Below are 14,765 nucleotides of genomic sequence, written 5' to 3' on the forward strand. Positions count from 1 at the left end.
CTTAATCATGAGGAGTAAGCTTGGTGCCCTCTCCCTTCAGGAGGGAGTTAACATTAGGTGATAGAGAGTTGTGATTCCTCCAACATTTGAGGCCCGAATTCATTAATCCAATGGCCACAAGAGCATCAACAACCCCATTTCCTTCTCTATAGATATGCTTGATGCGAAAGGAGTCAAGCCCATAGATGAGCCTAATAATATCTTTGATGAGACCTTCAATTGACTAGTTGAGTTTGTTCCTCCCTTTGACAACATAAACAATGAGCTTAGAGTCCCCTTCCATGTCCAAAACCCTTATGCCCATGGAGAGGGTGAAACAGACCCCCCAAGCCAAGGCCATAGCTTTAGCTTGATTGTTGGAGTGACCATTCAAGTTCTCCATGTAGGCTGCAACCAGGGCCCCACTGTGTTTTCTAATGACACCGCCCCCAATTACCAGGCCATGTCTAGCAGCCTCATCAAAATTGAGTTTGAAGCAACCAGGAAATGGGGGGGACCAAATAGTATTTTGCCTTCAAAGATGCTTGGAGTTATCAATATGTGTAAAGGATCTAGGCAGGTTCCAGTAGCAAGCAATCTCCCAATCCTAATTGGAAGGAGGATTAAGGGATTTTTAACAATAGTCACAGATAAATTTTCCAAGATGAGCTTAAGGAAACATGCGAACACATTTTCCAGAGAGGCCTCCTTATCCCTGAAGATCTGATTATTCCTCTCCTTCCAAATTCTCCAGCAGAGATGTGGGGGAATTTGTTTCCAGAGCTGGTGGACCATAGGATTGGAGGTAGGGCCCCTCCACTCCTGCAACAAATGTATCGTATTTTCATTCATAGTCTAGTTGAGGTTAAGCTTATGGAAAACCATCCCCCAGAGGGCTTTGGCAAAGGCACAATGGAGGAAAAGATGGGGGGAGCTTTCCATTTCCATTTTACAAAGGGCACACCTATTAGGGAACTAAAATCCCCGCTTAACCAAGTTGTCCCGAGTGAGTATTCCGTCATGCATAACAATCCACTAGAAAAAATGATCTTGGGGATGAGTTGAGGATTCCAAACATCATTCCATTTAACCAGAGAGACCAGGTCTTGGAGCAGACAATTGTAAGCAGTCTTAACCGAGAATTCCCCAGTAGGGTTCCATTTCCAAATAAATTTATCCTCCCTAGGAAATAAAGAGAGTCTAATTCCAACCATCAATTCTTGCAAATCCTTGGCAACTAGTAGTAGGAGCGACTGATCAAGACATCTATCCAAAATAGCCTTCTAAATATTAACTCTAATATGCTCTCAAATCTAAATGGTTTTTAGCTTGATGGACCATGTAGAAACAAGATTATTAGCATTTCAACTTCCTAGCCTAACCATTACATTCCCAACAAAATTGTATTTTGTCTTAGCCCAAACCACCTCAGAGGGGTTAATATCATTCTTGAAAATTTTGTTATTCCTTTCTTTCCAGATACCCCAAAGGATATGTGGAAAGGAAAACTTCCATAAATTTCTTATGGTCAAATTGTTTGTATTGTAATACCAGCTCCTGAAACAATCTTGAATCTCCTTTGGGAACACCCAATTCAAACCCTGATGTTGGAAAAACATAGCCCAGATAGGTTGGACAAAAGGACAATGTATAAAGTGCAGTTAAAGAATAATCAGAGACCCTATCACCAAACCAACCCTTAGCAACATCCTTAATCCTTGTAAGAGAGGGGGAAGTGATCAAGGGCTTGTCCCCAAGCCAACAATATTCCCAAAATAAAATGTTTCTGCCATTACCAATGAGCCACTTCATACCCTAAGAAATGAGATCTTTGCAGCTGAGAATATTATTCCATATTTTGGACCCTCTGGGGAGTCCATCTTCATTTAAAGCAGAAAGAAAGCTATCATGGCTTGTTGGCAGTGGACCAGCATCCCTTGCGGGGATTCGTGACATGGTTTAACAGCCTATTGTGGATATTATAAGTCTAGTGGTTGTATCGGGCATTGGCAGGTCGATCTTTTGGTGCAACGACAACCCTAGCTTGTAACAAGTGGTATCAGAGCTTGGTCACAGGTTCGATTCACGCAGGTCGCGACGAGTGACATTGGGAGGGGGATTGCTGGCAATGGTTCAACGTCCTTCACGGTGACTCGCGGCATGGTTAACAACCTCATGTGGAATCTATAAGTCTAGTGGTTGTATCGAGCATTAATAGATTGATCTTTTGATGCAATGACAACCCTAGCTTGTAACATGGCCAAGGTATTTCACCCTCATAATGTGACCCTAGTCTAAATCCATGTATAGAAGCTTCCAAGTCATTTAAGTCACGAGAGCCCTATTAAAGTGGGTGATTTTGTAGATTCCCAAGCCCCCCTTCAATTTCAGGTAGTAGACTTTATCCCACATAACAAGGGAAAGCCTTTTCTTTTCTTCCATCCCAGCCCAAAGGAAAGTTCTTTAGATGTTCTCCAACTTGTCAACCACGATGGAAAAAAATTTAAATAGGGAAAGGAAGTACATCGGAATACCTTGCAAAGATGAGGCCAACAACTAAAGCTTCCCCACACTACTAGGAACCTACCCTTCCACCTTGCCAGTTTCTTCTGCATTCTCTCCAGGATAGTCACCCAAAAGGAGTTGGAGACATCCTTGACAGTAAGGGGTAGCCCAAGGTAAGTGCTTGGGAGGGAGGCAATTTGACATCCCAAGATCCCACAAATTTTAGCTTGGAGTTTGTTAGCAGTATGAAAGAAATAAATGTTGCTTTTATCATAATTAATGTGTTGACTTGAGGCCTCAACATAAAGATTAAGAAAGGATTTCCAACCCTTGGTCTCAATCACTGAAGACATCCTGAAAAGGATGGTATCATCCACAAACTGCTGCAAAATAGTAGGAGGAATAGTGGAAGCAGGTTTGATCCCCATGATAACCCTTCTTTCAACAAGAGAATTGAAGTTCTTGGCCAAAACTTCAACAAGAATAATAAAGAGATGGAGTGAAAGAGGGTCACCCTATTTGAGCCCCCTGGAAGGCCCAAAGGTCTCCCAAGGGATCCCATTCATAAGAATTGAATAATTGATGGTAGTTATGCATTCTCTAATGAGGTTAAGCAACTTTCCCCCAACACCTAACTTTTGTAGAACTTTAAAATGATACAGTTAATTTTAGACATTAAAAGTGGTAAATTCCATTATTATCATATATTGAGAAATGTGAAAGGGGGAACTTAAAAATATTCACTAATACCTTTAATTGAAACTTGGGTCTTATTAGTGTTGGACCATTTAATTCAACTAAATTTCCACATTTTATATCTTTTAGATTTAATTTTTGGGGAGTAGAGAATATATTTGGTCCTAATTTTAATAATTTTTAAAGATTTACAAATTACTAAATTAAATTTTTACAATATCATAAAAAATAATTATAATGGTAAAAGTATTTTTGTTAATATTTTTTATGATCTTTATGATTTTGAAGGATTTTATGTTTACTTTTGTATACAATATTTTTTGTCGAATTTATACATTACACAATCATACTCCATCTACTATCTATCCCATACTTTGTACTTGGTTTTGGAATAATGGTGGTGTACTTACAATACTTTATTATTAGAATATTGACTTTTAGATAATGAAAAATGAATAGTTCAAAGTGTTTGAGAAAGAATATCCAAAAAAAAAACATTGCTTATATAATTAAATAACAATTTCCCAACTTATTTTATTGATATTTCACTTTATGATCATTCTATCTAATGTAATATCTTTATTAAAAACTTGAAGATCATAAGTTTATCTAACATAACAATTATAGATTACAAAGAGATTATTAAAGCTCTTAATTCATTTGAATATTTCAACATATGTTATGTTGCATTTGAGTATTTTGTTGAATCTCCTATCATTTTAATTTATTGAAATTATTTTTTTATTATAATGTATTATGCAAGTGTGGATATATAAGTGACTATATTATTCCCCTTAATTAATCATGAATACGTTATACTTGTTTCCAGCGTGTAAAAGGACTTTATGGTAATTATTTTTTGTTTTATCTTGTTTTTTTTTTCTTCTTTTTCTTTTTTCCCCTTTTCCTTTGAAGTCAAAGAGAAAATACAAAAGAAATGATTAGTTGCTATGAGGATTGTTAGAATTAAAATAAGTAGTTTCTTTTTGAGTGTTGGTTTTGTGAGGGTGAATTATATTTTATCTATAAGACATTTCTATGAGTAGTTGAGAATAATATCAAGTTGCTTATATAGGAAGGACATATACTTATTGATATATTTTTGTCACACAAGAAAAAACAACAAAACAATATGTTTGTTGTTTTTTCTTGTGTTTTAATATGCTTCAAGACTTTGATTTCTATAAATTTATTAGTGGTGCATAAAATATTCTTATATCTCACAAGGTTATTCTATAAAGTGAGAATTAATGTGGTCTTACATCACAATATTTCTAGGAAGATGTTTTTATTCTAAATACTATGCAACTTTTATAATATGTAGTGAATATTCATTTCATTTGTAAACATCCTCAAATTATTGAGTGCTTTATTCTTGTACTTCTAATCTTTTAGTGTTGCAATATTTCACTTTCCTCTTGTTTGAAACATTTTATAATTTTTTTTCTTGAAAGTTGAGTTTTCTATCAACATTAATTCAAAGTTGAAAGGGCATTTGTTGGGACATGATACGATTGTTATATGTAAGATTTCAAAATCCACAACATAATTATTTAATGGCCATTGCAAATTGGTTAGGAATGTATCTAGTCATATAGTAAAACTCACACTACAAGACACTCTTTTAGATTTATCTAATGATTTGAGGTAATTTTGTAATCCTCATCCAAAATTAGAGCACTTGAGGGACATTGTTTCTTTCTCCAAGATAGTCCCGACATAAGCTTTCCTTTTTAATCATTGTCCCACATACATTTGAGATAGTAAATTGTGATTGACAATAAAGATTTTGACTAAATGACAAAATGACTAAAATTTAAAGGTATAATTGTGTTCGTACTCTTTATCAAATTTCCAAGAAACTTCAATTTTTGTATAAAATCCCATCATATGACATTAGCCTTATTTTTTTCAAAAAAGGACTTTACTTAAATAGACATTTTTTTCAAAAAGACCTCATTTATAGTGCAACATGACTTCATAGTAGGATGTGTATTTATTTGTTGCTTTTCTATAACAAGAATGTATTTAAGTTCACTATTTTTATGGTACATGCATAGATGATAAGCCTGGTTTTATAATAATATTATTTTTCTTAATCAAGGATGATATTGATGATCTACTTTTAACATTGTTTAGACAAAATTTGTTTCTAAAACTCATAAAATATACAAATTCACTTGTACTTTTATTATAAAATATGATCAATTGACTCAAATAAATATAATAATCTCTAAACACCATAAAGCATATAGGCAATACAATTCACTTACATCTTTATTATAAAATATGATTTAAGAGTTGACCCAATTGACTCAACTGATATTAAAATAAGTAGGACAAATCAAACACAGTAAACTATAAAAAGTATTATACAAAAAAATAAAAATAATATAAAATTATGTAAAAACCTTTTTTTTACGCTTTATTAATCATATATAAAAAGCTTTCAAACTTCAAGAAAATGAACCTTGGTAATCATAAACTTTCCTTCCAACCTTATTAATCTTTGTTATCCTCTTCTATTTTTTATTCTAAAATTTTCATTAATTCATTTTATCTTCTCCTACTTTTTATTCCTAAATCTTTTAATAGTACTAGTTTTCCTATAAAAAGAGATGAGACCAATACCTTCTTGAGCTTGCCTAATCTTAATAGACGAGACCACTATAATCCCCCCTTTACGATCATATCAATTTGACTATTGAATATAACATAAACTAAAAAATATCAACATATACATGATAAAATGATAAAGTTGAAAGGTTCTTAATGTGCCCATCAAAGATCAAGTCTTGTTGAGTGCAAGACTACAACATCATAAGGGATGAGGACAAGATCATGTCCTGAGCGAATTTGGTGGAATAGATATCAGCAAAAGAGGTTTAAGCCTAAGACTTGTGCCCCTGTATCGTAGCTAATACGACTTTATGAATAAATCCAATGATTGAATTGTAATTTAAGATGAAATATATATATATATATATATATATATATATATATACAAGTTGTCAAACTTTGAACATCGTAGCATCCCTTTCATGAGTTAAATGCCTCCATTGGACGATATAAATATAAATTAGGGTTTTAGCTTGAGGGTCACGACTGGATGCGCTGTATAGGGAAAGCAAATCAGTTGATGCCAAAAAAAAGGGCAGGCCATTGGAGAACTTTATGCAATCTGATTCTTCCAATCTTAATGACTTTACTTTCATCGTGAGTTGGAGCCAACTCATGGGAAAGTTGCACCCGTGACTGAGCTGGACCTGGACAAAAAACTCCTTGTACTAAAACAACACGGGTCCACCAGCCCCATCTTCCTAATCATTTCTTACTCTATATTTCTCATTTCTATATTTATTTGCATGGTTATAAGTAAGTTTGTCTTTTTGTTTAAAATTTCAGCTTGTGGGTTCAACCCATTTCTCTCGGAATATGAGCAATTCGTAGAGGTTTTTTAATTGAGAGGAGGATATATTGTTTTTTTGGTAAAACAAATTTTAGATTTTTTGGGGGTAGGTATGGGATGTGTGCATAGACTTTTTGGTAGGTATGAAATGTGAATAGATTTTTAGGGAGTTCATATGTACTGGGTGTGTGGATAATTGATTTCTTTTGGTCAAGAGTTAATGATTGGGGTGTATATTACATCAAGTTTATTTTAGAAAGGATTTTGATCTTATATTTGTTGGTGTCGAGCCTTCCATTTAGAAATACTTGATTCTTAGTGGGTTCTTGTATTGGAAATATATTGCATATTTGTAGAGTTGGAAAGTGCATACCTATCACATTAACTCACTCCTTTAGGACATTGTGACATTTATCCCTTACATAATAGTTTGATGTCCGAATTCAATAATTTTTGTGCGAGAAATGAAATTTGACTTATACTTGAGTTGAACTTAAATCCTCATTCACTTATGATTCGAGTCTAGTACTCATCCTTCTTGTTCCCAATCTTAGGTCAAAACAAGTGAGGCTAATTTGATCTTAGATTAAGGTTTCTAGGGTGGCTTTGATCTATATTTTCCATATTGAAACACCTATGGGAACAATCTAGCCCTATCCTAACTAGATGAGACTTGTCAACTAGTGCTAAACATTCAAATTTGAATGTTGGGGTATTCTATAAAAGGACGAAATCCCATTTAGAGATCATGACATCATCATCATCATCATAAATCATTATCACTTAACAATTAAATCAAACATTTAGAGAAATCGCTACACCAATATTTTGCATTTGCATAAGGACATATACACATGTACTTACATTTTGTGTGGCATGTCTTCATCCTTGTTCAAATGTTGTAGAATTGGCACAACTAGGTCTAACCACAATCAAAATGAGCCAAGACTTCCCCAACTTGATAACATCATCTACCAATGCTTATAAGCACAACCCAATACATATATAGATAAACATTTATAATATTTTGAAGTGCAAGGATCACATTTCTAATGCCTTGAATTTCAAGAACAAGGTTCTATTGATCCATAAACCTCTAAGTCAATAACCCTAGAGTTCACAAATGATGAATTTCTTAAGTTGGCTTATCTCCAATCATTTTTAGTAACATTTCCTTATGAATTAAATCAAATTGTATTAGTATTAAACGTTTAAAAATATTGAGGAAAATAGAAACAAAAAATAGGCACACAATGAGTGAAATATATACACAGGCTTCCTCTAGAGAAACCTAGTGGGTGAAAAACTCTAAGATATGTATACAATTTAGCATCTTGCTTGCTAATATAGTGTTACTATAAGGAAATTTGCCGATTTTATGGACTTAATGAAGTCACATCTTATTTCTACAATCTCCTTTATTCTTCAATCTACTTTCTACAATCCATAGAAACTCTTACAACGATTCCTCAAGTTTGAATCACTAATGTAAAATGTCTTTGTTTTAGTTCTATCTTTTTCCTACCTTCCTTTCATCCGTCCTCCTTTCTCTACCTTCCCACTAGGAAGAACAACTATTTCTAGTATTGCACCAACTCCCTCTTGTAGCTAAAATTCTTCTAACTATTTATTACACTTATATCTAGGGGAAGAAAAATGATGTCCTCCTAATGGATACTAACAAAGGGACCAACCCTAATAATTGCTCGATGTAAACTAAAATGCTACTTTAATTTGCAACAACCTTTAAACAACTCATTTAAGCCATCAAATGTTCTAATAACTAAGTCAAATAATTTGCTATTGTGGAGAAGTGAGTAACAATTACTAAGAAAGGAAACAAACTAGATGTTGTAACTCATTAGTTAAAGTACAACATGAGAAGGAAAACATAGGTTACTACTCTAATTGTTCTTATCCTCAATGAAGAAAATAGGGGGCCAAGCTAAAATCAACCACTTGCTCAATATTTTGGCACACAAGAATTGCTTGCATAGCATACAAAATTCTCATGTAGAAAGAGAGATACTTGCACAACAAAGGCATTCAATTACATAACTCTTAGGTACCAAATAAGGCCTTCTTGTACAACAACTAATTTTGTATCACCAAAAACATAGTTGTAGTAGTCTACAAGAGTGTCTATCTAAGGATCCTTATTGAGTTGAACTTATCAAACAAGTTTTAGGATCATGCATATAAGCTTAGTCCGCCATGAATTTGAGGATACAAGTTGTTTGTGTAGTTTTCATCCAAGAGAAATCATTGTTATGTTTTAGTAGATATCAAAACCTTATTGATGTAGATTTGACATAAAAGTTTTGGTTATAGCTAGAAAGAGTTCATTAAAACAAAATATTCCTTACCACACACATAATTAAGAGCATCTTCCAATCTTTGTCAATTTGAGCATATGTTGAGTATTTGTCTAAACTTAGCTCCTTTATTTAGATTAATCGTGAGTTCAATTTCTTTATTGCATTTAATTACCACACACACACATGGTGTTTTTATCTTTCCATAATATTAAATGTAATAATGAAAGCATATAAATAAGGTTTATAATTAGAAGTGGTTGATACATACAAATAGAAAATAGTAAAAGAAAGGGTAGTGAGCCAAATCACAAAGCATATGATAAAGAGACGAGTGAGGTCATCTTGTCAAAGAACCACTTAAGGAAAAATTCTACAAAATGGAGGATCAAGAACAAATAGACGAGTTTAAGTTTCAATTTCTTTTTATTTTGACATCAATATAGGTTAGTCTTATAAAGTGAATAGTTTAGACAAAAATAAGATGGATCCGAGACTTTAATATTGTAGCATTCAACTTTTATTTTAGTATAAATTTATGACACAAATTTATTATCAATTTTATTAATGATTATAATGTTATCCTAATTGATCCTTTGTGGGTTGGGTAAATGAAAAAAGTATAATTGTAACACTCCATTATACTTTATACTAGCCCAATCCCTATTTTCTTTAGACTTAAGATCCCTTGTAAAGTTATAATTAAACAACATAGAGATTATGTTGGTCTAAGGTGTATAGTTAAAAATTATGCAACATAGAGATTACATTGATCTAAGGTGCCATGAGGTGTTGTACATGTAGTTTCTTAATTTAGTTATTCAATTGATCGATTTAAAAGCATAAAAACATATTATTAGGAAGTTTTCAATATTACACATTGATAATAAATCATTACATTTATATATTATTATAGGTTACATTTTTAATTATGTGTAGAGACATAATCTAAAGTGACAACTCAAAGGTAAGCATCCAATATTGTGAACATGTAAGAAAAAGTAAAGAAAAGCTACTTAAAGACATTTTTTTAATATAATATAAAGACATCAAATTTCAAACTATTAAAAAGTAACATATAAATATACAAGAAAAATTACAAACATTTAAAAAGTTACATAAAAAATGAAACAAGTATATGACCAAAAAATAGTTCTTTAAATGAAAAGCAAATAATGAAATAACAATTTTTAAACAAAAATTAAAATAGGTGTCCATGCATATAACAATTCTAAAGTAAAAAAAATAAAAATAAAATAAAAATTCACGTGTCCATGTATATAACAATTTTAAACTAAAATAAAATAGTTGTATTTTTTTCATCTATTTAGAAGTATTTGTAATAATTTAATATTGACATTTAGTATTCATATGAAAAATAAAATAGGTAATATTTTTTTTATTAAACTACACATTCTTAATTAAAAAACCAATTTGTAGTCAATAAATTAACATATGAGGTAAACAAAAACATATGAAATAAGCAATTTGAAAAAGTTATGGATTTTAAGAAATAAAATAATATATATAAAATTATTTATATAATTTTTTTGACTAAAAATTTGTTACTATTCATATAATTATGTGCTTAAGGTACATAGTAAACAATTTATTAAAATTATAAATAGATTAAAATTAGTTTAATTGTCTTAAATATATTTATTTAAAAAATATTAATCAATCTATTTGAGAGACTTTATTTTGATGTTTTTTAATAGATGTATTTAAGCTATCTATACTAGTTGCACCAAAATTTGTAATATGTAATTTGATATTTTCATCATTTATTATCATAAATTTTAATATAGGCAATTCAAGAGGTCTTTTAGATATATGTATTTAAAATATTGGAGGAGTAACATTTATAATATTAAAATTTAATATTTCTATCACTTATTATTGTCAAACTCTTTAGATAAATTTTATCTATTAATAATATCAAATATCCACAATCCATAATTCTAGGCTTAGATGTTTCAAAATTAGATCGTGTATAAGTTTTTGTACAACATTTCATATCACACTCTATCATTAGAATAGGAGAGAGATAAAGAAAACATAAAAAATAGACATTCTATCTCTTTATTATATAGAGGTGAAATGAATGGTTTCCACCATTTACATCAAACTCCTCATTCTATACCCTTTATTATATGTAAATATATATAGTTGAGCCACATGTAAGAGGATCCAATCCATCAAATTCACGATGGTTCGAACCCACTTCCGAAAGTTTGAACCTTGGTGGATGACTTTTACATCACATACCATCATCCTCATCAATTGTGCCCAACCAATTGAACAACAATCCTTTAAAAAAATTACAAATTTAAGAAAAAAAAAAAGAAGATAAAACATACAAACAAAAGCGAAACATACATATATTCATATTTGTACTCTCTTATCCATATCTATATGATCTAAAACAAAATTGATATAAAAATATGCACTAAATTAATGAGTTGAAGAAAACTCTTACTTTCTAGTTATAATAATTAATTACCCATCTACTTTTCTTTATTAAACTCATACTTTCTTATTATAATTATTAATTCCCATCTACTTTTTTTATTATTTATAGTCACATATTCACACTGGTAGGATTTGCTTCCCGCGTTAATGGTTGAGCTTTGAAGTAGAGCATCTAAACAAACAAAGCAGGCAATTTTACCCAACTTGGAAATGATGATTGCATAGAATTATATAGTTATGATTTAAGAGTAGGGGCCCACCTAGGGCAGGGCAGTGATAGGCTCCAAATAAGAGGAAGGATTTTTGGATATAAAATTACATGTTAGGAACTTGGGCCATTCATTACAATTAGGAGCAGGGGCATTGTGAGGTCACCAATGCCCCTACCACGGTAAATGGTGGACGTAAAACAAATCTGAAGGGCAAATCCTGTAAATACGACCGTTGGAATTGCAGAGGTAAACAAGATTTCCATCCATTGTTTACAACTTATAATACAGTACTTACCAGATATGTTTAGATATACTCGTATAGATATCTCATCGGCAGCTTGTAGTTGTCCTGTTGCAAGAGTTACCTCAATCCACAATGGCTGAAGAGGTAAGGTACATATAAATTGTAGGTACCCATGGTAGTAGCTGTTGCCAGAGCGACGAAGAGGGAGAATGAAGAAGTTACAGCATTAAAATTCCGGGGTAATACGGATTTCTCAGGCACGAGACATCCAGTTGAGACAAAGGTTGGAAACCATGCAGCAGTCTTTTGTTGTTTTTGTGCATCAAAAGATGCTACATTGCACTACACTATGTTGTACTAGTTTACTGGGTTTTACTACATTTTTAGTCAATTGAAATCAACCAAGTGGAGATTATATATATATATATATTATATAGATTGTGGGTGCAATATTCTGGATCCACAAGTGGTCAGATTGGTTATATACTTGTGGGTATCAGGAATTGAAGAAGAAGAAGAAGAAGAAGTGGAAGTAGAATGAGGGTGCATCTGCATTTGGGCCACTTTTGGTGCCTGTTTTTTATGTGCATTTGGGTTTCAGGGTCTGTTGTTGGTGCTGCAGCATCTGGTTTTAATATTACAAAATTTTTGAGTGGGTACCCAGAGTTTGAGACATTCAATAATCTGCTGACAGCAACCAATGTGGCCAAGCAGATAAACAACAGGACCTCTCTCACCATACTCGTCTTGTCAAATTCTGTCATGGTAAACTTCATGGCTGGTTATGGAGGGAACCCGCCAAAGTCTGATGAGATCCAATATGTTCTTCAGTACCATGTGCTTCTGGAGTATCTGGATTGGTACAGGTTCAGAAGGATGACAAGGGGGGGTACACTTGTAACTACACTCTATCAAACCACAGGCATGGCACCCAGAAACTTTGGTTCAGTTAATATAACCTATGACAAAAATGTGGGAGTCAGAATCAGGACACCTGCTCCGTATGGTGGTGGTTTAAGTGCAACTGTCGTAAGCCTCGTCAAGGAATTTCCTTACACTATCAGCATTTTTAGTATAGATAACATACTCATACCTTATGGTTTTGATCTTTCTACTTCATCTGAACCAAATGACGGCTCAATCAATGTAACGAATGTTCTTGAAAATGCCAAGAACTTCAATTTTGTTGTTTCTATGATGGTGGCTTCTGGGGTTACTTCAGATTTGGAGTCTGACCAGGCTGGTGCTGGCATTACCTTTTTCGCCCCTACAGATGATGCATTTTCAGCTCTTCCTCCAGATACACTACAGGGGCTTACAGCCGAAAACAAGGCCGTCGTTCTCAAGTACCACGTTTTGCATTCTTATTACCCTCTTGGATCTCTGGAATCCATAGTGAATCCTGTTCAACCAACATTGGCTACAGAATCCATGGGTGCTGGGAGATATACCCTAAACATTACGAGGATAAATGGTTCAGTTACTGTGGACACAGGTATTGTTCAAGCTTCTATAACCCAGACAGTTTTCGATCAGAAACCCCTGGCAATATTTGCAGTGCCCAGGGTTCTTCTGCCTCGTGAAATGTTTGGCAATCATGCTCCTGTCCGGTCTCCTGAAAATTCTCCGTCTCCCAAGGTACATGTTCCTTCCCCTGTTCCCGAATCATCTCCTAGTCTTGCAATTCCACCAACGCCACCTAATGTGGTTCCCAATCCACCATCCTCAAATGCACCTCCTGCTGTCGTTCCACCCTTGGCTTCGCCTAATCCAAATTCTTCATATGGTGGGGTAATAGGGGAGCCGAATCCCATTTCTCCTTCTTCAGGGCAAAAAACAAGCGGCACTACCCTGACCAGTTTAGCTGCAGGTCACATTATTTTAGCCTCCCAATGTATTTGTCTCATCTACATTGTCTATCCATTTTTGCATTGAATTTGTGAAAAGAGCATTTTTTCAGGGATAAAATTGGATGATTTAATGTCAGCTATATGCAATTTACATGGCTGCTTTTCAAATATACTTTTAAGTATCAGTTCCTCTTCAAATTTAAAAATAAGGGCATTTTATTCCCGTATGAAAGAGCAAGGAAAAGAACTGGTCATCAAGTCAGCCAATTTCTGGAGGGACGGTCTCTATCAATTCAGAATACATATCTTCTCCTATTTATATATCCATTTGAATGGTAAAAATGATTTTAATTTTCCGAATGACTGGTTCGTTCACAGTTGGACTTGTTAAAGCAAATGCATGCTTCTTTGCAGTCGAAATTGTTGCTCTCTCCTATGGTTCAGGATCATCCAGTCTGGAAAACCTGATTGCTAAATGTATGCTATATGTATCCATATTGTATAGATGGTTCAACCAAGGAGGACACATTCTTTCGATTCCTTTAAATTGTATTACAATTGGAAATAATAATCAAGTCATCTTGCTCAATTTCTCTAACAAGGCAATAATTTCTTTCTCAGATTTTGCAGTTTATATTTTCTAAGTATAGAAAGGAAGACATGGAAACAAAAATAAAGTGTCCTTTGTTTTTAAAAAGTGACTCTGTACTTGTGACATCTGGCGAGTTTATAAATTCTTCTGCAGATGCTTAAACTATTTTCTCCTTCAGTATTAGTAGTCAAATTTGGTATCTTTGCCTTTTAGAACCTCCAAGCAAAGGCAGCTTTCACTTGAGTTTGGGCAAGCCTGTCTCAAGATTTTGTACTTAAATCTTATGCCATCTTCCAACTGTAGCCTTGGATTTCATTATCAATTTCAATTTCAAGCATTCGATTTATAAGAATAGAAAGTTCAAAATGCATTAACCTTCAATCTGAATGTACGAGTGTGTGTGTGATGCAGACTTTAAAGTTTCTCTCTGTGTGTGTGTGTGATACAGACTATAAAGTTTCTCTAGCCTTGGATTTCATTATCAATTTCAA

The 14,765-nt window shown here is 33.2% G+C and overlaps 1 protein-coding gene across 1 annotated transcript; it reads left to right on the forward strand.

The window, feature by feature from the left end:
* Positions 1–11,700: 11,700 nt before the first annotated feature.
* On the forward strand, positions 11,701–14,271 carry LOC131052299 (fasciclin-like arabinogalactan protein 4). Its single transcript, XM_057986923.2, has one exon. It carries the CDS (start codon positions 12,370–12,372, stop codon positions 13,765–13,767), a length of 1,398 nt encoding a protein of 465 aa, XP_057842906.1. The 5' UTR covers positions 11,701–12,369; the 3' UTR covers positions 13,768–14,271.
* Positions 14,272–14,765: the final 494 nt, after the last annotated feature.

This window comes from Cryptomeria japonica, chromosome 8 (assembly GCF_030272615.1).
Source record: "Cryptomeria japonica chromosome 8, Sugi_1.0, whole genome shotgun sequence".
Taxonomy (NCBI): domain Eukaryota; kingdom Viridiplantae; phylum Streptophyta; class Pinopsida; order Cupressales; family Cupressaceae; genus Cryptomeria; species Cryptomeria japonica.

What these genes read in the sequence shown, in the direction of transcription:
- LOC131052299 (XM_057986923.2), top strand. Translation starts at nt 12,370, where the DNA reads ATGAGGGTGCATCTGCATTTGGGCCACTTTTGGTGCCTGTTTTTTATG.